The 26,674-nt window shown below is 44.1% G+C and overlaps 1 protein-coding gene across 1 annotated transcript in view; it reads left to right on the top strand.

The window, feature by feature from the left end:
• DCC (DCC netrin 1 receptor) overlaps positions 1 to 26,674 on the top strand; it is a 1,200,544-nt gene that overhangs the window by 1,151,389 nt on the left and 22,481 nt on the right. Inside the window, 1 exon segment of the mRNA XM_063128256.1 lies at positions 22,884 to 23,093. Within this exon segment, the coding sequence (XP_062984326.1) occupies positions 22,884 to 23,093 (210 nt within the window).

Below are 26,674 nucleotides of genomic sequence, written 5' to 3'. Positions count from 1 at the left end.
GAAAGTGTGGAGAGTTCCACGGCTTTTCGCGGCTCCTCGCTTACTCGTGAGGAGCCGCAAAAAGCCACGGACCTGGCACGATGCGCTGTGCCCATCGTGCCAGGGGGTGGGTGATCCGGGGGGGGAGATGGCAGAGGGCAACGAAGGAGACGACGAGGGGATGGCGGAGGGCGACGAAGGAGACGGCGAGGGGTGCGGATGGGGGGGATTAAATAAAAAAAACACCTTACCTTCTCCAGCGGCTTCGGGCCCCACATGGCCCCTTTTTAAAAAAAAACCATGGCCGACGCTGCAGGGTTTCCATCGTCCCTACGGGTCGGCCGTCTAGGAGGCTGGGCGGCGCGCGTTAAACTTAGCGTGCCGTAGCCCCGCCTCCCTGCCGGCTTATCCCGGCAGGTCTAGCAAAGCCCTAGGTTTCTTGCCTCTCCCACCAAATTCTGTGGAAGGGCCTAACTTAGAGCTATAAGGAGGTTTTCTTTGCATGCAGAAAGTCACAGTTTAAATCCCAGGTATTGCAGGTAAAAAGATTCTGAGGCCTAATCTACACCAAGCAGGACATTGCTCTAAGAAAGTGGTATGAAAGCAGAATATAAAAGGTAGGAGCCACACTATTGCTTTGTAGCGGTGTTGAAGTGCACTGACAGATGTTGGCACCCATTGACTCATACCATATACTGCTTTCATAGTGTTATATCTTGCTTGGTGTGGCTCCTGCCTTTTATATACCGCTTTCATAGTGCAATATTCTGCTTGGTGTAGATTGGGCCTCAGTAGGGATGGGTGAATATGTTAGTTTCCATCTTTCACTTTTTTAAAAAACAAAAACTCTCAAATTCTTTCTCTCCTGAATTTGAAAAAAAATGTGAATTTTGCTAAATTCTTATGAAAAAAAAACCTGAAATAAAATTCTCACCCATCTGCATTGGCCTAGGTCAATAGGTAGACCTCTTCCCAATGTGGAGAGAACCATATTGTTCCTCCCTGCCACATAACTGTTAAAGATGTGGAGCCTATGAGGAAAAAAAGAGGAGGTGACCCACAACCAGCACTAATATGGTTGAATATACACAGGGCTACAAACCCAGACTTTGAAGAGCAAAGGACTCAAAGCCCCGGGCCTGGAAGGAACAATCTATCCGTTTTGGTTTCTCTCACATTTATTTTTTTGTTTTTAATCTCAAGTTCTTATAGTCCCAAGTATGGACAGCATCATACATTTTTGAAAATCCTTATCGAAACCAAACTGAAACAAAATTCTTATCCCTCCTCAATTCTCAGGTAGCCAAGGCGAGTCAGAGTGGATAGTACTAAGCTTGGACACACCAATGTGTCCACTGTGTGAACACATACTAGATGAACCCTTGGTCTGATTGAGCATGGCTCTTCTTACATTCTAATGGTCTGAAGGCACCTTCATAGGTTCATAAATAATATATTGGGAAACCAGGGAAATGCACCAGAGATTTTAAACTGAATCTGGGTAGATCCATGTCCCTCTTTAGACAAGTACAAAGTGTGCATCACAGTAACTCATTTCAAAATAGCTGTCCCTATATTATTACATGACTGAGCATACTATTGATTGCAAAACGGCACCCTTCAAATTCATCTTGTGCAATGACATTACGGACAGCATAGCTATTCATTCTGCCAAATGGGCCGTGCTTGAATCCCTTTTTTTTCCTGTTCTTGAAACCTATTTCTAATGAACTAGAAAGGAGCCAATGCTGAAAAATCACCTTTTGCGAAAATGTTCCTACTCAGCCATCTGCTAAAAGAGAAACTGAAGAAAATGAGGGGGAAAGCCAGACTTCAGTCAGTGCATGCCTCCCTTGGGTGATGAAACTGTCTGCCATTTTGACCACTGTCAAAGGGGCGAGTAGCAATAGACACTCTGTGCTGATCTCTTCTTTCTGCCTTCTGGGAGGAGGAGGAGGAGGAGGAGGAGGAGGAGGAGGAGGAGGAGGAGGAGGAGGAGAAGAAGACTTGTCATTCACTCCATAGATCTGGTTCAGTGAGTGATGATGGTGTTATGGAGACATCTAAACTGCATATTCTAGGGCACTGGGGTTGGATTTGTTTCTCCTGCCTTACCCCAAATAATGAGAGCTTGGTTGCAGTTTATGCAGGATTGTTTTGAATCTTCTGGAGAACGAGGATCAAAGCCAGTTCAGTGCCACAGGTACTGAAGGGTGTATGCTCCAGATCAGGGTCCATGAGTGGGACATGAGCTTGCTGCAAGAGTGTAAGCGTCAGCAAGCAAGACATGGAGTGCATCATCTCAAAAGAAGAGGGCCCCAATTGACCTCTAGCAATGGACAACTAATAGCACATAACAAGTGGTGGCTCTAGAGGGGAAGTGCATCTCCATGAGAGAGGGGCTTTTCTGCAGTGGCCCCTCCACTCTGGAATGTGATGCCATTGGGGATCCACCAGACCCCATCATTGCAAGTTTTAAGAAAGGCCCTGAAAACTTCCTTGTTTACTCTGGCCATCCCCTGATCGCATTTTAACAGATTGGTTTGCAGCCGCAGTTGTGTTGTAGGTTTTGTCTTATAATGGTGCTCGTTCTACGCTACACTGCTTCTATTTGTTGAATGACTGAATGCTTCTTTTTTGTTGCCCATCTCATGACTTTGATTAGGGTGACCATATTTGGGAAACCAAAAAAGAGGACACCTAGTGTGTGTGTGGGGAAGCAGGTTTCTGAGTCCTGCAGAAAGTATGTTATTCCCCCGCCACCTTAAAGAACCCGATTGGAGTGGAGGAGGGGAAAGGATTTCATTCTGCACCACCACCATCCACTCCAATGGGGGCCTTTTCTATAATGTCCACGAATGACCCACTTTCCCCTTTAAGACCTCAATTGGAGCTCGGGGTGGGGGAATGATGTGCCTCAAGAAAGTATGTCATTCCCTCCTGCCATGCTAATGGCAGCCTTAAAGGGGAAGGTGTGTCATTCCAGGACATTATTGAAAATTATAGAAAATCCCCCCTGACACCATGGAAAGAACAAAAACCAGGACAAATCCGGGCAAATTCTGACAGTTGGTCACCCTAACTTTGATGCCCAGTTTTCCTGCATGTTTCCCCCCACCCACCCCCGGCCAATCCATGGCCCTGCCATATCGGTTGAGAATTATGCATGCATGGATATGATCACAAAGACTCACATGCGCACTGTCTTTTGGATGGGTTAAGTGAATTCCCCTCTAGTTGTTTCGAACGTTAACGCAAGGGTCAGCATTGTCAGCTTTGCAAGATGAATGGTTTGTACTATTTGATAAATGAGTAGATATCCTTGATCTCTCCCCCAGCCCCAGGCTTAGCCCCCACACCCCACCCTAAGGCTGACACCGCTGCCATTTGCCTGAGTCACCTGTCCTAAATCCAGCTTCCTCTATCTATATATATAAAACGCTTAGGTATGTTACTGGTTTGCCACACCCACATTGCCTTCAGGAATTCTGGAATGGCTTCAGCTACGCCCAATGGCATCAGCTGGCTCATTGATCTCATTCCTAAGGCAACATCTCTGAATTACTTTCCTAACCTTTTTCCGGATTTGCTTCCTAAAGACAACCTCTTAGTCTGGTGCAACGCTTACACTGCTCTCAGAAACGGGAGGAAAATCCTACCGCTAGCTCCTCGCTGTGTTCATGATTTTTGACCACCATTTCCTCACTTTCCTTGGGCTCCTCCAGTTTCTCTTCATTGCTCTCTTTTATCGGATCGGTCTGATCCGGAGCTTTGAGCGCGAGCGACAGTTCAGCCTCCCCTCAGTGCCGTCGGGTCTGCCTGGCTGCCCCACAGTCATGAAGGGGGCAGCACCACAGTCCAGAGCATGAGCGAGGCATGGCCGGGGCCCTTGATGGCCAGGTGGGAGGCTGCTCGCCTGCTGCGAGCTGAGGCCCCGGCCTAAATCTCATGCGACCTGGGCGGACACCTGCTCCCTCTCCTCCCGACCTCCCTGCCACCTAGGTCTGCCAGACGGCGCTGTATTGGCGGCCTTCAAGCAGCCCGCGCCTCCCTCCAGCCCTTCTGTCTCTCGCCGCTTAATGTCTCCACGACTGGGCTGAAGGGAGTCTTGACTCACTCGAGTCCTGTTCATTTCAGTGAGTCTACTCTAAGTAGAGCTTAGATTGGATTTCGCCCAGGGACTGCATCCCGAACGCATATGTGTAACATCTTTAATAATTAATAAACTTTACGATATGCTACAACGGCCTAGCTAGTATCTCATTATTGCTCTTCCTACTGCCCAGGCTGCATTTTATATCCTCCACTTTTCTTAAATTCTCACTTCCTCCAATGTTTTCATAAACCAACTTCCCATCAAGATTTACAAGTCAGGTCAGCTTCCTCTAAATCCTGATAGAATGATCCCTCTGCTCCCCCCAGTCACATCTAGGAAAGCAAATGTGTTTTACCTCATTAAGTTTTCAGGCAGCGTGTGTGTGTGTGTGTGTGTGTGTGTGTGTGTGTGTGAGTGAGTGTGAGACACGAGGGTTTCCCTCCCAAGTCAACTTTAATTTTTAATCTTCGGTTTCTGTGGTTTTAGGAAACCTTTCAAGAAAGACAGTGCCTGCTGAATGCTCCATAAGGTTGATTGCCAGCCTGCCTAAAGAATCCCTAATATCAGCCCAAGGAGACTTAAATGTCACTGAAGGATTCCACCCTAGGGGAAATGGAGTCCATGGAGCTTGGAGTCCATGGAGTGAGACATGCCTGTTCACTCTTGCCCATGCAAGCCCAGCCACTATTATCAATCTGGTTCCTGCTAAGGATGCATGAGAATATAGATTCAGTTTGGAAATCATCAGAACGGGACCTGTTCACAATCCCAAACGTGAACGGGAGTGCATTTTTCTAAAATAAAAAGCCCACATGTTCCGGAATTTGTGATCGCGTTCTAAAAACCCGTTCTATTCTTTTTTTCTAATGTGCACTTTAAAATCTCATTTTTCGAGAAGAGCACATTTTCACACATTAGTCAACGAAGGGAAAGTGCACACCTTTTGAAACATGGACACACTTGTCCTGTTCAAAAGACACACTTTTCCAGTGCAAGCAAAAAGAGAAACAGCTGACAAATTAAAATGCGGGCGAGGCAAACTGAACTTCAAAATGGAGGATCTCCCATCCCTAGCAGAGCTGGTAAATCCGGTTCTAGGTTGGACCACCTGAAACTGCAGGTGGAGCTCACATAATTCTTGCTATGAACCTGCTTGGTTTGTGAGATCACTAAGAGAGGCCTTTTGGAAGACATCCTTTGCTTCCAACTCCTCCCCTCTGGCATTGTAACTGCTCCTCACTCTCTTTGCATTCACAAAGGGGTGCCTTTTTAACCTGGCTTTTTTTCAGTGCTATCAGGATTCTGGACATCACTTTTGCTGCTTTGTTGTTTCGATCTTATTATTCTATTCATTCTTGAATTTTCTGTATGCCGCCTTTTTGTACAGTGTCACAAGCCACGTTGGCATGTTCTCCCAGATTTAGGTCCAAAAAAGGTCACCCTTAACTGACCTGGCATCCTCATATTGAGGCAGTAGCTAAATCCTTTCGTTTTTTTCCTGTATAATATTGCCAGGATTCGATCATTTTTGTCTGTCTCTTCTGCCAAGACTCTTGTTCATGCATTTGGTTATTTCTCGGTTGGACTACTGCAACCTTCTTCTCACTGGCCTTCCTTCTTCTCACATCAGTCCGTTGGTTTCCGTTCACCACTCTGCTGCTAAGATCATCTTCTTGGCTCGCCGCTCTGACCATGTTACTCCACTTCTGAAATCTCTTCATTGGCTTCCAATTCACTTCAGAATCCAATATAAACTTCTCCTGTCGACCTCCAAAGCTTTTCACGGTCTAGCTCCTTCCTATCTCTCCTCTCTCATCTCACACTATTGCCCCGCTCGTGCTCTTCGCTCCTCTGATGCCATGTTTCTCACCTGCCCAAGGGTCTCCACTTCCCTTGCTCGGCTTCGTCCATTTTCTTCGGCTGCCCCTTATGCCTGGAACGCTCTTCCAGAACATTTGAGAACTACAAGTTCAATCGCAGCTTTTAAAGCTCAGCTAAAAACTTTTCTTTTTCCTAAAGCTTTTAAAACTTGAATTGTTCTGACTTTTATACTGCCTGTTTGGTGCATTCTCTTACCCTCCTTATTGCTTTATTATGATTTTATTAGAATGTAAGCCTATGCGGCAGGGTCTTGCTATTTATTGTTTTACTCTGTACAGCACCATGTACATTGATGGTGCTATATAAATAAATAAATAAATAAATAAATTATTATTATTATTATTATTATTATTTATTTATATAGCACCATCAATGTACATGGTGCTGTACAGAGTAAAACAGTAAATAGCAAGACTCTGCCGCATAGGCTTACAATCTAATAAAATCATAGTAAAACAATAAGGAGGGGAAGAGAATGCAAACAGGCACAGGGTAGGGTAAGCAGGCACAGGGTAGGGTAAAGTGAGGGGACTGCAGCAACCTTGAGGCTGCAAACTCACATTTGATCCCCGCTGGCTGCACCCTGGCTGCTCGCTGCACACAGCACCCTGCTGGGTGGTCTGCGAGCACCCAATGAGCAGCATGCAGCAGCCTGATCCCTTGCTGGGCCACCATTTTGTGTAAAATGGGAGCTTGTTGTTGCCCAACAACATGGTAGCTTGTTGATGCATAAACGGCCCTATTTATGCATGCATAAATTGGGCCATTTATACAAAATTACAGATCTAAATGGTCTAACTGGACCATTTACGCCTGTAATTTTGTTTATATGGCCCCATTTATGTCTGCTAGAGTCCCTGACACAAACAGCCAAGCCGTTGTGTTCTCCTTGCAAGGAGAGAATGAAGCCCTGTCCAGATCTCAGGACTCCTGCTGCCACTGCTGCTGCCTGTCAAGTCCTGGCATTCTCCTTCCTTGCACAAGGGCTTGGCACTAGTTCCTGACACCACTAGCCACTCCTGCTCTCCTTGCAAGGACAGAATGAGGCCTTGACCAGCAGCGCGGGACCCCTGCCACCGCCCATCAAGCCCTCCTGCTCTCCCTGCAAAGAAGTAGAGTGCAAGAGGTTTCCAGCAATGGGAAACCGCACGCTTGCCCGACTCATCATGTGACGAGTCAGGCAAGCCCAGGGATCCACGGACTAGCATCCAGGGGTCCGAGGCTTGGAGCCCCAAAGGGATGCTCACTCACACCATCTCTAGAAGGAGTAACAGCCCATAGATAGTTCAGTCTCCTCCCCTGATGGCATCACTGCTATTACACTCTGTGCCATGTGCCATATTACACTCTGTGCCATATTACACTCTGTGCCATGTAATATAGTTATACTAGACCCAAGCTCCTCACCTCCAGAATACACTGCAGGTCTTGGTCAGCCTCTGGAATCCATAACTACAGTAACTCCAGCCCACCTACCCACCCCAGCCAAGTTCCTGTTAACACTCTGTCCAGGTTGGGACTATACCACACACACACACCGGACAGCCCACAAATGTTCTCCCACCTCCTGGGACTGCAGTTAATGCCTTGGGATTTGGACAAAGGTAGACTCACATTGCAATCCTATATATATATCTACTCAGAAGTTATGTCCCATTGAGTTCAGTGGTTCTTACTCCCACATAAGTGTGTAGAGGATTGCAACCATAAACTGAAAGTACATCTTATATATGTGCAGAACTGTGTTTTTCATTCCAAACTGACCTGTATTGCACCTGAGCCTTAAAATCTTGGTGAATTTGTATTTTGAACCAGGTAATTATGGAATCCGGCAACATCTCTAGCAATCATTTATTTTTGAAGGACTGCAGAGAACAAGCAAAGAAGCAGAAGGAAATGAGCACCAACACACTTGTTCTCTGACCATTATTCCTATAAGAGGAGCTTAAATATACACAGCAGAGCTTTTGGAAATGGCTTTGACCTCAATTTCCCCTTGCAGCTGCTCTACAGTGCCTCTAGTTCATTATCACAAAAATCTTCCTACTACTTCTGAATAGGGTTCTAGAAAAGAACAGCAGCCATGCATTTTGAAATTCTGTTTGCTGCTTAGTTAGTAACCCATTGGGGGCCTAGAGTGAGATGTATACACGCACCAAGGCATTCGTAATTATAAAATGCCAGGAGATTTCACTTGGCTGTGCACTTTGGACTATGTGCTTTGTACCGCCACGTCTTCTGTGTCGCATCAGCTTTTGCAAGCAACAGAACTACCAGTCAAAGTTCAACAGCAGGTTCTCAATGCTTAAGAGTTTGTTACCTTCAGAAAAACAATGACGGCTCTCAGTCTGTGTTGCACAGCTGACCGCTAAGCAATAAATATTCCCAGCAGATATTAAAAGGCTTTTTAGCTGCAGTGGATTAAACCTCTGCTAGTATTTAGACAGGCATCTCATGTTCAGGACAAATTCCAGGTCCCTGGAATCATACTTTGCAAGCACAGAATTTGCGATCCAACTTGGAATTCAGCATCCTGGAAATCACAGCTTCCTTTTTTAAAAAAAAAAGTGGAGTTGGGGAGAAAACAGTTTCACACAGGTTTAAACCTTAAGAGTATTATCAGCAGCAGCAGCAGCAGCAGCATTTATGGTCAAACTAAACCTGCTATTTCAGGAGGATGCTATTGCACTCATGTCCTGCATGTGGGCTTCCCATAACCATCCAGTGGTTGGCCAATGTGGAAACAAATTATTGGCCTTTGGTCTAATCCAGCAACGCTCTTCTTACATTCTCAGAATGTGAGAGAGACACAATCAGATGATAAAAAGCACCCAAGGGTATTCCCATTTGGATCACGGAGATGGTCCTGGAGGAGGGGCTGGGTTATTCCTCCATCCCACTCTATTCCCACCTAAATTGCCCCCTCCAAGTTGCTGTTAACTAGAGGGTAGAAAAGACAAGTATCCATGTTGTACCTGTCTCCCCACGCCCCATAGCTAACAGCAACTTGTGGGGAGGGGAGAACTGAGTTGGAGGAACAGTTAGAAAAGCCAGGTTCAAATTGGGACCTTCCACATCCCCCTCCCCCACAAAAAAAAACCTATGTTAGGCGATCCCGTCACCAGAAACAGCATCAGTTGAGAAAGGAGGGATTGAATCCATGCTTGGTCAGCCATATTTGCAGGATAGGTCTTTGTAGTGGCAAGTACTATGGCACAAAACCAATTTCTATGCATCATTCTCCATCCAGCTAGGGATATGTTGCACCTGGGTGTCGGAACAGGAGGATAAGAGGAGGCCTTTGCCCAGCCTGAATGAGCCATTATCAACAAATTCCCAGCTTTCTTTTCTTTTTAGGGAACTCTCTAGCCCTTCTAGAAATAAATATATGAGAAAAAATGTACAGACACTATTCTGCCCATTCATTTTCTGAAAAACTAGCTTGCATCCTCCTTTCAGTTATACTAGCCAATGAATGAACTCCCAGCAATGATTGGCACACTATCTGGAGAAGAAACTTCCTGGTTCATTTTTTACACTTTTTTTTTCCTTTTGATCTTCTTAATCATTGCTGCATGCATTGAAGGAAGAATGGTCCATTTGCATGAAAGGCCCTTTTTGTAAAAGAACAAGCAGCCATTTTTATGCATAATGGTAGCTTGGCGGACCAGTGAGGACCGCTGTGCTTCCTCAACTCAGCACACACCTAGTCGGGCAAACACAGCACTCAGCAGACTAGAGTCCAGGAGGTCGAAAGCGGGGGGACGGACTCCATTGGACTCCACCCCCCTCTCGGATGCCCACAAAAACTCTTGTTAGGGTTATTCCAACCCTTCAATAAACCTGAGTATTGCTATTACCCATTTTGTTGACAGAGGAGGGAGTTAAAGTACTTTATCGACCATCCTGCAGTATGTCAACAAGTGTCCTGGCGCATGCATGTTTGTGTGTGTGGGGGGGTGCATGCTTCATTTTGGTGAGAGAAAATGCAGTGCGGAAGGGGCTTTAAAGTTGATTGTAGCAGCAGTGCAATTTATTAAGGGATTTAGAGGGTCGTACTCTGTGTGTGTGTCTTTAAGAAAGCCTGTAAGTTTTAGTTTCTTTTTCCTCCTGGGGTCTCTCCCTCCCTCTCTGTCTTAATGTTGGCCTTGGAGCTAAGGCAGTGTTAGTGTTTTCTTATATGTTGTAGTAATACTGTTATAAAGGCATCTGAGTCTTTTGTGCATTGCCTGGAGATGAGAGCGTAGTGGTGGGCTGCAAGCTGAGCAAGTCATCACACACACACACACCATATTTACCATGCCCAACGGCATAGGAGCGAAGGGGAAAATAATTGAGAAATTCAAGCAAGTGTGGAAAGACCTTGCTTGGACAGCAGGGGCAAGTCTACACTATGGGCTCATCTACACCAAGCAGATATATCACTATGAAAGTGGTATGGAAGCGGTATATAAAAAGTAGGATCCACGCTGCTGCTTTATAGTGATACTGAAGTGCACTCACAACTGTTGGGGCCCGTGACACATACATATACTGCTTTCTTACCGCTTTCCTAGTGCTATATCTTGATTGGTGTAGATGTGTCCATGGGCCTGAACAGTTGTCAGTGCACTTCATTACTACTATAAAGCTAGGGTGACCATATTTGGGAAACCAAAAAAGAGCACACCTAGTGTGTGTGTGGGGGGGGAAGCAGCTTTCTGAGTCCTACAGAAAGTACGTTATTCCCCCGCCACCTTAAAGAACCCAATTGGAGTGGAGGAGGGGAAAGGATTTCATTCTGCACCACCACCATCCACTCCAATTGGGGCCTTTTCTATAATGTCCACGAATGACCCACTTTCCCCTTTAAGACCTCAATTGGAGCTCGGGGTGGGGGAATGACGTGCCTCAAGAAAGCATGTCACTCCCTCCTGCCATGCTAATGGAAGCCTTAAAGGGGAAGGTGTGTCATTCCAGGACATTATTGAAAATTATAGAAAATCCCCCCTGACACCATGGAAAGAACAAAAACCAGGACAAATCCAGGGAAATCCTGACAGTTGGTCACCCTAATAAAGCAGTAGTGTGGCTCCTGCAGTGCACTTCAATATCACTATAAAGCAGTAGTGTGGCTCCTGCCTTTTATATACTGCTTCCATAGTGCAATATCCTGCTTGGTATAGATGAGCCCCATGTTTCAGATCATTACGACTATGGAATGAAAAGCAGGAAATAACATTTTGAAAGCGGTATATGGAATGTGGAAGGTGCCCCAACAGTTATCAGTTCATTTCAATACTGATGGAAAGCACTAGCGTAGATCTACCCACAGAGAAGCAACGGAGGTGTAGAGACAATAGACACATTTCTATTGTCAGGCCAACCTATCTCAGTAGACCTAAAACCCAGGTCTTGTCACTGCTCAGTCATCATGTCTATTAGAAATGGTATCGGATGTGGGTGGGTGTTTTAATGTGCACCCAGCACAAAATGTACAATTCAAAATTTAAGTAATGCAATTGTTGTATTGCACCAGCTGATGTAAAATGTGATTGATAACAGTGTGAAAAGTGAGTAGTCCAGGTTTCTTTAGAACCCTTAACCCTGATCAACTGTACCCATTTCTGCCCCCACCCCACCCTGCAGCAGAAACATTTCCCACAGAGTCACTGCTACTTTCCACATAGCATTCATCAATGTTCCAGTAAGGGGGCGGGGGACCCATTCTAGAACATGTGGAGCTGTATACTGAGAAGTCATCCGTTGTCAATGTTATAATGAGGGTAGTCATGGCAGAAAATGTCCAATATGACTTCTTAAGACTTCTGTACTGTATTTCTGCATCTGTTTCTTTCCTTCTTGTACTCGGTTTGTTTTTTATATCATTCACTCCAAATAAAATTTTGTTAGAGTTCATGATACCTCTTGTGTGAAACTTTAATATAATACACTTCCGCATCAGTGCTGTCAAATTCCCAGAATTTTCTGCCGCTCTGTGTAGGCTTCTAAATGTCATAGAATGAAACTCTAAGCAGCAAAGTGCACACATACAAGGAAAATGCATAGGTGTGTTGTAGTGGCATGTGCTATGTATATACATTATAATCACATACCACTGTTTATTTTTGCCAAACCACCATCCCAAAGACATTCCTGTGGACACCCATGTGTGGCAGTTTGCTTTTGTATCCAAAACTGAATCGGTGCAGTAACTTGAGAATTAGATTGGGAAATCAGAGTACAGGATCCTGTTCAGTCATAAAGCATACCGGTTTGCCCCTTGGACAAGCCATTATCTATTGTGAAGCTAGAACGGTGCTCTGAGCTCCTTAGAAGTACTGCAGGATATAAATGCAATGAATAAATGACTGGCAACCATGGGGGTTAATAGAGTTTTGGACCAGGGTCCAAATCACAGTTCAGCCATGAAGTTCTCTAGGCTATGGGCAAGTCACTGTATCTCAGAGCTCACGTACCTCACAGGGCTGTTGTGAAGATAAGTTGGGATAGTCCATACTGCCATGATGTCCTTGACAGAAGGATGGAACATAAGCATCATTGTGACTGTCGGAAATACACTAGCAATGTCCTGTGAAATCTAGAATCCAGAACGAGCCTGACAAGGACTTTGCTGCTCCTTGCGGCCTTTGACATGGCCACACAGTAGGGTCAAGAGATCTCTAAGCCTACCATATCTCTACCAGGGTCAATATTTCCCTTCCCTCTACTCACCATCCCTTCAGCATATTTAGTAGTGCTGATAAAGAGATGACAAAGAGGGCCCAATTCAGTCCAGGATTCACAAGTGTCATTTGTGCTCCAGGGATGGTTCATGGGACCTATGATGCCCAGTTACCAGAAACGGTATCCAAGACTTCTGTGAAGCTTGTGGCTTTCCTGGTATGTGCTGGGGCCTCTCCCCCACTCCAATCCTATACCTTGTTACCTACTCCAGAGAAGGGCAGTGGCTAGGAGCTCCATCAGATGAGTGTTTTATTGCACACTCATTACTGGGTACCCACAGATTTTCACAAATCCCTCTCACAGCGGCATCTGACTCCCACACACTTTTCTTCCCCCCCCCGCCTTCTTTGCATGACAAAAAACAACAACACCCCAGTAAGTCCGACCTATTTTTCAAGATGGAAGTTGCTACTATCTCCTGCTGTGTGCAGGAGAAGCAGCAGGATCAAAACGGCCCACGAGATGGGCCATGTGCATGTTGTTTACTTCCTCTTTCAAAAGAGGAAGTAATGAGGGACAAACGCACGGGCGGAGAAGCGACAGTAAGCAAACACAATTTTTCCCCTGTGTCATGATGCTCTAGGTTCATTTTACACTCCAAAGGGTGAAAACTTTACAGAGATCTAGAGATCCCATGACTTCAATGGCACATGGATGTCAAGGTACTTAAGGCCTCCATGAGCTCCACCCCCCTTATGGCAGAAATTGGGTCTGCTCTACTGTCCCTTGGCTCTGGCACAGGTTTCAAATAGGCATGTCTGATACCTTCAGGAGATACATTGGTCTGATAAGTAAGTGTCTTAGAAGCCAAATTGCTTGTTCTAATGATTTTTTCCCCATGTTAACGATGGATCAGGTCAAAGGGACTTTGCCCAGTTCTGACATATTGTGTTATTAGTATACGATGACGTTTTTATCATCTTGGTTTTTGTATCCCTGTGCCATCTGTAATAAAAGGCGTGACATTTAAACAGTCCTGCAATACGCAGTGTTTCTTCGATTTGAAGCGATTACTCATGATCAGGCCCTGGCGTTCCTACTGTGCTGGTACTTCAGGTACAAGCCCACTGCATTTAACTTTATTCTCTTTGGGCAAATGAAGCACTCACTGATGTGAATAAATGTAAGAGAGCAATAATTTAACATAGTTCTTGCCCTTGCCAGTCTTGTAACCAAGCAACAAATGGACATGAAAATTGAACCAAACTCTAACTCCCCTCCAGGTGGCCCACTGAAGTTATGGCCGCGTCACATTGGCACAGCCATTTATACGAGTGCCATTAGGATGTCCTAAGCTGTAATAATCAGGCTGTAATTACCAACCTGGTTACAAAATAAATGGCTAGAGGAGAAGCAGGAAAATGGGAGTGATATTGTACATCAAACTCTTCTTCTTGGTTTATCTTTCATTTTTTGTTTCTGTCTGCAACTCTCACATTCATTCCTAAAATACGGCGTCTGTAATCCAATGATGCCTCTGTCTTGCTTTTGAGAGATTAAAAATGTGCACCCGGGTTATTATCTGTATTTTTGTGACTGGAGCTACTTAGGGATGTCAGAGAAATCTGTTTGGGGATGGAGTCCGGTTATTTTTCATGCGCTCGTCCCTCCACCCCAAACTTCATTTCAGTTCCCGCTGTGGTGTCTGAATCGATCTGCAGTGAGTCTGCAGTGAGTTCACTGGTTTTCTGGGAGTTTTGAGCATTTGAGGGTGGGGAAGATCTGCAATTTGTGCAAACTTCTGAGCAATTTGTGCAAATTGCAGGACCTTCCCCCACCCCTCCAAAAATGTGCAAAATAACTTCTTGGGTTTTAGGAAATGGCCCACAGCTCATCTCATAGACATAAAGGGATTTGTACACACTGTAGAACCAGGTCAAGCCAAAAAGAAATGGCTTTTCCAGTGACAGACATCCCTATAGCTGCTATGGCTGAGCTACAGCCTGCTGAATATATAAGAGATGTAGACAGGGCCGACTCCAAGCCTGAAATGGCCCTTGGCAAAGTGCCCTCTGTAGGCCCTTTCAGACTTCTATGCCTCCCTCCAGGGGCTTACCTGGTATCACTGGCTGGCACAAGCCATCATTTTGAACTTCCCACAATGCCCTGGAGTCATGCTCCATCCATCAAGAGCTTTGGGGCATTATTGGAAATTTTGAATGATGGCTCACTGATGCCCACCAAATGGCACAAGGGCAAGGGCATCATGACCAGTGGGCCCCCCATGTATGCTGGATGCTGATGCATATAAGGAAAAGACACATATAGCAGGGTCCTCCAGATGTTGGTGGACTGCAACTCCCAGCATCCATATTCAGCGTAGACAATGCTGAAGGATAATAGGAGTTGCAGCAACATCTGAAGGGCCCACATTCCCATCCCTGATATAGGGCATCAGATCATTGTTCAGACTAGTTTAGCATTCTCTCTGCTGACTAGCAACAGCTTCCCAGGTTATTAGCCAAGGTTTCTCATGAACCTGCATACTGAATCTCTTTGACTTAAGCTAAAGGTGACTGAACTTGCCATCTTATGCATGCCTTCAAAGTACATGCTCTACCTCTGTCTTAGGATTGTGAAAGTACGAGGGATGGGGAAAAGATTTGGTCCAATACCACAAAGTGAAGTTCCGCTTTGGGTAGGCTGACCATACACCCGGATTTGCCTGGACATGTCCAGAAATCCCACCCCCAAGCGGGATCCAGGGGGAGATTTCAAAATCCCCCCAAATGTCCGGAAAAATCGCGGTCCTGTCCCAGGCCTGCGTCGTTGGTGGGGAGGAGCTGGGAGACCTGTTCTCTGAGAACGGGTCTTCCAGCCCTCACCCCCCAGCGACACTCTACCCTTCTCCTGTGTGCTGCACCGTGCCGGGTTCTAGGGCTGTGCCAGGCATGATGGGATGGCCACGCTGGGTGTGAGGGCCATGCCATGCCAGAGCCGCGCCAGGCATGAAGGCCGCACCAGACACAAGACACGCCAGGCACGTGATGGGATGGCTGGGCCACACACGAAAGCCACGCAGGGCGATATGGCAGCTGGGCCCAGGGGCGTAGCAGCCAGATGGATGGAAACAGAGGCAGGCATGGTGGCATTTAGCCTGAATGAGCCCTGTCCAGCCTCATTTACTTCATTGAGATCAGGTAAAGTGACAATGCAGTTCAGGCGGGGGGAGGCTCTTCTTTTTCCCTTCTGATTTTTTTTTTAAATCAGTTTAGTAGGCTTGAATCAACAGCTATTTTGAGAAGACTAGTCTTTTTGCTTGTGCAGCCCCTTTTTAAAAGTACCAGCAAAAAAAAAAGGGGGGGGAGAGAATTAACGATGGAAACAAAAATGGTGAACGGGCTTTTGTTTACCTAGTTGAAACATGCAGCATGGTGTGTGGCTGTTTGAGAAACATGTCCAGTGCCTCCTTGGGCATGTGGAACTAACTGAGCAATTCTTTGAATGTCAGACATAGAGTAAGGACTTTGACTTTTCCTGCTTTTAATAGCAAACCTCACAAACTGCTTTCTGAACTCCTTTCAGTTGAAAATTGTTTTGCAGTGCTTGGGAGTACATGGACCTCTTGGATATAGGTTCCTTGGATTCTGACCTAAATTTGGGGGCACACAGCACAACCCTATGCTTGCTTTCTCAGAAGTAAATCTTACTTCCCATATAATCCTCCCTGAGCCCTTTGATGGTTATTGGAGGTCCGTTCAATGTGCCCTTGTATGCTATGGTGTGGTGCAGGGCTACTCGGGAGTGGGCTTTTCAATAGTAGTCCCCTGTTGTGGAATACTGTCCACAGAGAGGTACCTACTTCATTATCTTTTGGGCACCAAGCAAAGTCTTTTTTTATTTTCTCAGGCCTCTGCTGTTATGCTGATTTCAGTAGTTTTGTCTTTATACTTTTAGTTCTTTTCTGATGCCTCTTTTTAGCCTCTGCTGATTTCAATTGCTTGTTGATTGTGATGTTTTTAGCCATCCTCTGTGGTATGCGGTTGCTTGAGTTGTTAGTGCCTACTTGCTCTGTAGTGCAAAGGAAGAAGTGGGTCTCTAGCTGGTGCTAGAAAATAGTAATTCATTTTTAATAATGCATTTATGTCCCATAGACCTTCCTCTCCAATTTGCTTTGATATAATTGACATAATGTATATTTTGTAACAATTGCTGATAATTGTTCATCCTTCTTAAAAATGTTTTAAGTATGACTGCTTTCTGGATGTTGGTGTGGATGTATTTTGGCAGGCCCAGTTTCTCAAGGTTTTCTGTAAAAATATATATATGATGAGATGCTGGTGACTGACGTGACTAACGCAATAATTGTAACTTTTTCCTGCTGCCATTCTTTAATTTCCATAGCCATTGGTGTATGTTTCTCTCTCTTTTCCTCTTCCTTTTCTACAACATTTTTGTCATTAGGTATTGTTAGGTGTGTTTTTCTTGTTTATGACTATTATCTGTGGTCAATTGCAAAGTATTTTCTTGTCCAAGAATTGTTCTGTCTCAGCAAGATAATAGGTGAATGCATAGTGTGGCTTGTCTTGTTTTGTCTGAGTGTGTCTGGATCTCCTAGGCTTTGAAAGCATCTTTCTGGAGAGCACCTGCTGGTTGCATGATCCATGAGATCAGGTTCTGGAGAGTGCATAGTTCTCCTTGACAGGAGGGTCTTGCACCTGCTAAAGTAAGGTGAACAGATGTGTAGAGGCTGCAATCCTACTTCAGTGATTTTATGTAGAACAGGTTTGTCTTGTGTGCTATGAAATCAGACATGTGACCAAAGCCATGTTTGGGTTGGCATGCCCCCTTGGGGGCCAGCCATATGGTGGGCACACCTCCTTGGGGGTCTGGCCTTGTTGTCCTCCTTTTTGGTTTCCAAAATATGGTCACCCTAACTTTGGGGTCAAAATCCACATGTGAAGCAAGAGGGCCTGAACATGCCCAGCCCTGGTGGCATTACCAGTAATTGCCTGACATACACCACAGTCACTATGGCTCAGGTCCAGGTTATCTGAAAGACCGTATTCTCCCTTATGAGCCTGCCCATGCTTTGAGATCTTCTGCAGAAGCCCTTCTTTCAGTCCCACCATCTTCACAGGCGCGCCTGGTGGGAACATGGGAGAGGGCCTTCTCGGTGGCTGCTCCAGGGCTCTGGAACTCTCTTCTCAGGGAAGCTAGACTGGCTCCTTCCTTGATGTGCTTCCAGAAGCAGGCAAAACTTCTTTGTTCCGGCAGGACTTTGGCGAATAATCTGGGTCTCCGTCTATACTAACGACTTTTTAACTTCTGTACATTTCTTTTCATAGGTTTTTTAATGTAGATGTTTTAAATTTTGTAAGGCCACCTTGAGGCCCAGTATTGGGCAAAAGGTAGGATAATAATAATAATAATAATAATAATAATAATAATAATAATAATAATAAGAAGAAGAAGAAGAAGAAGAAGAAGAAGAAGAAGAAGAAGAAGAAGAAGTTCCATTGATTTTGTGTTTAAGAAAGAAGTGCCAGTCAAGTTTACATTCCAGCTTTGGCATTGAGCCTACTATTGGGGGGATGAAAGAGCACAAGCTGTTTTTGTGAGTCCTCTTCAATAAGCAAGACTCCACACAATAACTTTGCCCTGATTTATATGTGCAGGTTTGATGTAGCGTATTCAAATCACAGAAAAAAATTGACTCTCGATACAAGATAATAAAGCAGAAAGTGACAGCTCTGGCAATATTGCAGCTGTCTCAGGGGAAAATAGCACTGGTGATATTTTAAACAGAAATTAATTAAGCAACCTCTTTTTTGACAGTCCTCATTACAAGATGCAGTTATTGGAATGGCATAGGATCTACATGAAGGAGCCAACCTGCAACAGTTCATGCCACTAACATCCTTAGTGATGGCTGTTATACTTTGCTTTTTGTGGCTTTTGAAAATATTGAATCCACAGATCCATCTGACTTTAATGTGAAGAAGAAACCCAAGCTATGAACAGTAGGGATGGCTGAGAAATTTTCTCCCTCAATTTTTTAAAAAAGATTCACCAAACCTGCAGCTCCTGCACCTTTTAGTGAGCTGAGAAAGAATTGCATTCTGAAAACTGCATTTTTCCCCAAGGTTTCCAATGCAGCTAGACTTGGGCAAAATGAGCACAAAAATGTGCAGATATGAGGAAAGTCCAGGCCGTCGCATCTATCTGGGCTGTCATTTGGAGTGACAGATCCAGAAGCACTCCCAAGCTGCGAACACAGTCTTTCAGGGGGAGTGTAACCCCATCCAGAACCGGTTGACACACCTCCAAACCCAGGTTGTGGCCTTGAGTAAAAAAGATAAAGCCTTGATTAAAAATGGCTCATCAATTACAATTTTTTTAAAAAAAAGGACTCTCAGAGAAAATATTGGATTCCAGCCTACTTGAGCTATGAACTCACCCCATAATATTAATTGCAGTATATGCAAGAGGCTTAGAAATTCAGCTCTTTCCCAAAAGTCTCAGGAAAATCACTGGGCTGGACTGCTGGTTTCCAGAGCCTTCTTTAAAAAATCCTTTTGAGGGTGTTTCCTTTTCCCGCTGGAGCATTAATTGGTGTCTGTGACTTGAGCCTAAAATAGATTCAAGTTCAGAAGCATTATCTGTCATTTTCCTCTGTGAGAAAATGAGAACATTTGATTTGAATTGCCCCTGAGCATTATGAGCTAGGCAAACTGATATTCTGAAAAAGGACATAACAAAGGAGGCAAAACACTAGTTGGCTCAGTTCTCAGTGGTCCTCATTGAGTTCTATGGGACAAAGTAAACAGGCCTCAAATTGGGACAGAGGAAAGGCAGATGGCAGGTCTTTCCTCTACCCCAGTGATTTTTCCAAGCAAAACCTGTGGGGCAAAACCTGATCTAGTCTCTTGCAGGGGAGCACAAATTGCATCTGTGAGTACAGAAATATATCAGAGAAATATATTGGCCCATCTTCCACACATCCACAACTATCACAGTGACAGGCACCTCTCTAGTGATAAAGATGTCATTCCTAAGAAGGAGTTATTGCCAGTGAAACCGTGTGTGTGTGTGAGAGAGAGAGAGAGACTAATGCAGATTAATTTCAAAATATATTTAATGCTAAACATGTTGGCTTCCAGCCTCATCAGTAGCCGTGATCTTAAATGGATACCAAGGGTGGCAGTTTGGAATGCTGGGAGATTTTTAAAAAATCCCTAAGATGTCAAAAACAGAGTTGTGAGTAGTATAAAGCTTACAAATTGTCCTCCAGGTTAAGGCTAGACTTAATTCTGAGTCTGTAGATCCAGAAATTTGTCTTTTTATCAAACATATCAGTGCCCCCCCCTTTTTTTTCCAATTGGAAGTCTGAAAGACTATGTACGAGTGAGTTAAAATATCTTACAACTGGCTGCTTTCATTGTTGTTGTTTTTAGTAAGAATTGCAGATTTGGTGATAGAATCTCATTCTTAGGTCCATTGAAGTTTTTCCTACATATTGCATGCAACATTCCCCCCCCCTTTTTTTAAAAATTATTTTTTACATTAGTGGAAGTTCACGTTACTAATTGTCTAAGGAAATACATTTTGGTGGTAAAGAAATGGTTCCTTGAAGGTAGCTGCAGGTAATGAAGCATGTTGATCTATATAGGTGTGATCCTGGGTTTCAAATATCTTGTTTAAAGAGCTGCTATAATTAGTCATTTACATAAATTGGGTGTTTTCTGAATATAATACTTGATGGAGAATTAATGGTTCCTGTTAAATGAGCACAATTGGATATACTAGAGCAACTGTCCTTCATAATCTGGTGGTGGTTACGATGGTAGTCCACAACAAATAGAATGTGATTTTCTTTCAAAGTGTTCACCATTGCTTCATAAAGGATGTATCCCTACATATTACTGATGCTTGACGGATATTATAGTCAATAATGTGACTAGGGGATCCGCATTTTAGGAGATGTTCTTTGAGTTCATTACATCTTTTTGAGAAGTTGTCTTCACAATTGCAAATGCAGGCTGTCCTAAGAGCCAAACTATAAATAATATTCTTCTTTAAAAGGCTTCGGTTTGACATGACTTGTAGGTAAGGCACAGGTGGGAATCGGTATGTTGACAATGTAAATCTGTTTGTTTTTATACCGTTTTTATGTTTTTAAAATTTTTGTATACTTTTAATGTTTACTATTTTTAATTGTTGTAAACTGCCCAGAGAGCTTCAGCTGTGGGGCGATATATAAATGTAATAAAATAAATAAATAAATAAGTGGAAATTGGATATTTTTCAAATATTACGAGGTCATCCAGGAGGGGTAATTTTGGGTTTTCAATTGTGGCATTGCTGGCAAACTTTATTGTTGGGTGGACAGTGTGGATAAACGTAGCAAAATTCTCTCAGCTATCCCTTCCATAGTCCCAGATGGCAAAGATATAATCTGTTCCATGCTACCATGTGCTGCACTTGTAGGTGGAAGTTCTGCCAATAGTTTCTTCGAGTTGTCCTATAAATAGATTGGCATTTGATGGGGCCATATGTGTTCCCATTGTTGTAACTTGGACTTAACAATAGTGATTGTCATTAAACATGAAATTGTTCCAATTGAGAACAAATTTTGCTAGGGAGACTGACTCCACTACTGGGTCCATTAGATGTTCTGCTGTATGTTGAGGCTGTCTCTGTGGGGTATGTTAGTGCATCAAGAAATAACATCAAAGGTTGTGCTGATGGTATCATTGTTAAATCGACGTCCCTGATTTAGTTTTTTTCCCCCAGTCTTCGTTAGGAAATCTGTAGCGTCCTTAATATATGAAGGGAAAAGAAACCAAATGTTCAGTTACAAGATGGGGGATACTTGGCTCAGCAATACTACAAGCTAGAAGGATCTTGTAATTGTTGTAGACCACAAGCTGAATATGAGCCAACGTTGTGATGCGGCTGCAAAAAAAGCAAATGCTATTTTGGGCTGCATTAATAGAAGTATAGCTTCCAAATCACATGAGGTACTGGTTCCCCTCTATTCGGCACTGGTTAGGCCTCATCTTGAGTATTTTGTCCAGTTCTGGGCACCACACTTCAAGAAGGATGCAGATAAGCTGGAGCGTGTTCAGAGGAGGGGAATGAGGATGATCAGGGGTCTGGAAACAAAGCCCTATGAGGAGAGACTGAAAGAACTGGGCATGTTTAGCCTGGAGAAAAGAAGATTGAGGAGAGACAGGATAGCACTCTTCAAATACTTAAAATGTTGTCACACAGAGGAGGGCCAGGATCTCTTCTTGATCCTCCCAGAGTGCAGGACACAGAATAATGGGCTCAAGTTACAGGAAGCCAGATTCCAGCTGGACAACCGGAAAAACTTCCTGACTGTTAGAGCAGTACGACAATGGAACCAATGACCTAAGGAGGCCATGGTCTCTCCCACACTAGAGACATTCAAGAGGCAGCTGGACAACCATGTGTCAGGTATGGTTTAAGGTGGATTCCTGCATTGAGCAGGGGTTGGACCTGATGAATCCTTCCATCTGTACTATTCTATGATTCTAAGTTCATGGACTAGTGGTTGAATGATGGAATCAATATATAGTGGAATTCTTTCAGAGACTGTATTATTGCAGTGTTGTTATGATATGTAGCCCACTATACAAGGTAAGTTACATAAATTTCAAGTCAAATATACCCATATCCCTAAAAGGATATACCCTGTCCCTTAGAAAAACTCAAGCAGCTATGGATGTGTGAATCAGGAAAACCTCCTGAACTCGTTAAGTTTCCATCTCAAAGCTCAATTCGACTTGTGTCCATATGAGATTGCAAAATTTTTGCATTTTTGTGTGCATTTTTCAAAATGTACACATCAGTTGAGCGCATTTTTGAAAGATGTATGTTTTCTCCCATTGATTAAAGCATGATGGTACACATTTTTAAAAGCATGTGTTTTCTCTTCACATGCATATTTCAAACATTCGTGTTTTTCGGATGCATTTCTTTTGTCTGCATATCTCATCACGAGCTGAGAAATCTACAGACTTCAACCACAATTTTGTGTTTAGTTCCAGGAGGTATGAACTGGATAAAATCTGGTCAAAAAATAAATAGGATCCCATTTTTCATACACCCCTACAAGGAACAGATAGAAAAGGAAGGATGAAGGATAAACACTATTTATTATTTATACATGAACTTACAACTCAAGTGGGATTTCTGTCTGGTTACATTTTCTTCTCCTCTTCTCTTGCAGCAGTAAGTGAAGGACAGGCCCCTCAGCAGACATCCATGTTACCACAGACACAGCCTGAGCATCCCAGCAATGAGGATGCCCCAAGCAGGACAATCCCCACAGCATGTGTGCGGCCTACACATCCTCTCCGCAGTTTCGCCAACCCCTTGCTACCTCCGCCTATGAGTGCAATAGAACCGAAAGTCCCTTACACTCCGCTTTTATCTCAGACAGGTAAGTGAATCACGCTTAAAATGAGTGCCCGCAAGACAGCAAATCTTTTCTTCATTTTACCGGAATATGTTCTGTCAGCTAGCGTCCACTTCTCTTTATCGCCTCCCTTCCAGTATCATCATCCACTAGCAATATTGCCAAACCATCATGCTGTGCTTAAAACTCAAAGGGAAATGGAGCTTAAAAATTGGTTGATATTTCACACCTTGGGGAAAAAACTGGATGAAGCTACTTTAATATAGGGATGATGGAGGATCTGTCCAGAGGTGGATCTCACTGTGTTTTCATCAGCTCCCTGCCTCCTACACCCCACCCCACCCCCTGGACTTCAGCTCACTTTCCCATGAACTCGCCCAACTTGATCTGCATCAAGCTGGGCCAAATTCTGTTTTTTCAGGGCTGGGTGGGTTATGTAAATAGCAATTTGCACAAATTGCAGGTGCAGTTTGCGTAATTTGCACCGATATGTGGCTCTCTGAATGGCATAATTTACACAAACTGTGATTGTACATTGCACAATTTGCAGAAATTATGGCTGGAATTTGCGCAAGTTGCAACTGGAATTCACCCAAACTATGCAATTTATGTCCGCAATTTGCTCAAATTACAAAAAGCGCAACTACAATTTGGGCAAACTGTTTTTTGTTTTTTGTTTTTAAAAAGTCCATGGATTTTGGGAGGAAACATGGAGCTTGGCAAACAAATGCAAGCTGAGTTGGGAACGCCGCAGAAATCCTGCAAGCCCAAATCAGGCCAGATTTCCTGGCGATGGACATCTCTATTTCAGGACAATCTCTATGATGAAATGAGATCAAGGCTATGAATCAGGAAGACCTCAGTTCAAACTTAGCTCTGCCGTGGTCTCACTAGGTGGCCTTAGGCAAGCCACATGCTCTCACTCTCTGTCTCTCCCCACCCCAAAATGCATTGTGATTTTAAGGGAAATGCTGATGCTCAGTAATAGAGTCCATGCTTAGCATGCAAAAGGTACTAGGTTCAATGTCTGATGTCTCCAGGTAGAGCTAGGAAAGGCTCCTCTCTGAAACACTGGAGAACTGCTTCCACCAGTCAATAAAGAGCATACGGAGTTGGATCGATCAATGCTTGACTCAGTACACGTTGGCTTCCTATGTTACCTATGATATATTAATGCTTCAGCAATCATGCAGCAGGATCCAGCACCTAGCATAGGTTGATGTCCTTGGTTTGCACCAACACTGGTTCCTGGAGTTTTCTGTTTAGGCATGAAGTCATGACTCTACGCAGTTGCTGTGAGACAAATAACAGCAGGAGTAACACTGTTACTAGTGGCCAAGGTGTTATCCACCACATGTAGGCAACTAGTGCGGGCCGTGGAAGGGCCATCTGTCACCTCTTGTGGAATCAGACAGTGGAGTTGCCAAGGGCATTTTCACACTGTCTGGATGTTGGCACCAGGGACTTGAGTCATTACTGTCCTTGGATGTGGCTTCCAGAAAAAAACCTGCAATATAAATAGCAGGGCCAGCCCTCCTATGAGGCAGGGAGAATCCCTCTCATCACGCAGCAGATATGGAAGGGCAGTAGATCATGTCCCCATTGCTCACTGCCAGTATTGCCACCATCTTTGTGCTGCTGCCACCAGACCCAGATTAATTCCTCGCTCTGATAGCTCCTCAGAGCAAGGCATCCGGTCAGGTGGCCACTTGGGAGAGCCACACTGAGTGATCTTCTGCTGTGACTAATGGTGCAGCGGGAAAGTGGTCATTGTGGCTCTTTGGAGCAGTGACTTGACACCTTGCTCTGAGGACTCCTCCAGACAAGGCATCAGCCCACCCAGCTGGCACTTCTGCTCTGGCAGGACATCTTGCACTGCCTCTGTTAAATACACACTTTGTGTTTCACCATGAGTTTGTGTTGTACAGAGATGGAGCTAATTGTCACTACTCGCAACAACATGAAAGAAATGTATGTACCATTATGTCACAGGTTTTACATTGAGAGTACACGCAACATACTCTCAGTTTCTGAGGTGTGGCTTTGAGCTAGGCATTGAGATGAATGCCCTGATTGTTCAACTTCACGATAGCTTTTGATAGGTCTGTCTGCCTGGACCTTGTCTAGGCCATTTGTCTTGACACTGGCTAAATATGTTGCTGTTTGTTAGATGTTTGTCCCTTCTAAATTTGTTAGAAGGGATGGGTGAGAATTTCATGTCAGTTCAGTTTTGATAAAAATTTACCAACATTCACAAAGTTTTCCATGCACATGCCAAAAAAGAATTTGAGGTATTAAAAATTCGGCCATGGGAGAAACTGAAACTGACCGGTTCAAGGTTTGAGTGCTTAACTCTTAAAAGTCTGGTTTTGAATTTCCTGTATATTCAATCATATTAGTGCTGAATTATCGTTGCCACCTCTTGTTTTTTGGACAAGCTCCTCACGTTTAACACCTGTATGGTAGGTCTTCTCCATGCTGTACCTATTGGATTTGGCTGGTGCAAATAGCTGAGAATTTCATTTCAGTTCATTTTTAAAAGAATTTAGCAACATTCATGAAGTTCTTCACATTCAGAAAAGAAAGAAGTTGAGACTTAAAATATCCAAATACAGGGAGAAATGACAGATTTGCCCGTCTCTGCTTGTTGGTAAAACCAAACAACAGCTTTCGAACGATTAAAAAAAAATGGCAAGTTCCAGGCCAATCTTATGAAATGTCATAGTGCGATTAATCCGATAACTTGTCATGAATGTGAAAGACATCATAGCACAACACTTTGCTGCATTTCATATGCTGCACAGTGGAAATTGTGTGGAGTGTCAGGATTACTTCCACCTGCTCTGTATTCTAAATTTGCTTAAATGGCTGACAGATAAGAATCACACAACAATAGGGGGAAGAACATACCATGGTTTTTCCCCCCTTCAAACATCTGCTATCCATCACTAAATAATCTGCTTTTGACAGCAAACAGAAGGGCTGAAAATCCTGTGCATCAAGGGGGGCATTTTTCCATGAGCTGCTGCTGGCACTACCTCTAAAATCCAATGGGCCATCTTTTCTTAACATAGGTGTATTCAACCCTGCTTACCTTATAAGCAATTATTTGTATTGCTGTGGGGTATCAACACAGCAACAGATGCCACAAACAAAATAGGCTCCTGCATGCAGATCTTTGGCTTGTGGAAATGCTATGGAGGAGGCACAAAAGCTTACTGTTTGAGTTGGGGAGAGACCAATGCAGTGAGGCAGATATAACCCCATGTAGGGTGACCATGTGGAAAGGAGGACAGGGCTCCTGTATCTTTAACAGTTGTATAGAAAATGGAATTTCAGCGGGTGTCATTTGTAGGCATGCAGCACCTGTTGATATTCCCTCTTCATCACAGCAGTTAAAGCTGCAGGAGCCCTGCCCTCTTTTGTATCTGCTCAAGAGGGCAGGGCTCTTGCAGCTTTAACTGTTGTGATGAAGAAAGAAATTCACCAAGTGCTGCAAGCATACAAATGGCACCTGCTGTTAAAGATGCAGGAGCCCTGTCCTCCTTTTCATATGGTCACCCTAACCCCATGCATTATGCCATTCACTCCCCGACATGCCTGAT

This window comes from Elgaria multicarinata, chromosome 6 (assembly GCF_023053635.1).
Source record: "Elgaria multicarinata webbii isolate HBS135686 ecotype San Diego chromosome 6, rElgMul1.1.pri, whole genome shotgun sequence".
Taxonomy (NCBI): Eukaryota; Metazoa; Chordata; class Lepidosauria; order Squamata; family Anguidae; genus Elgaria; species Elgaria multicarinata.
This window is presented reverse-complemented; position numbering and strand designations above follow the sequence as displayed.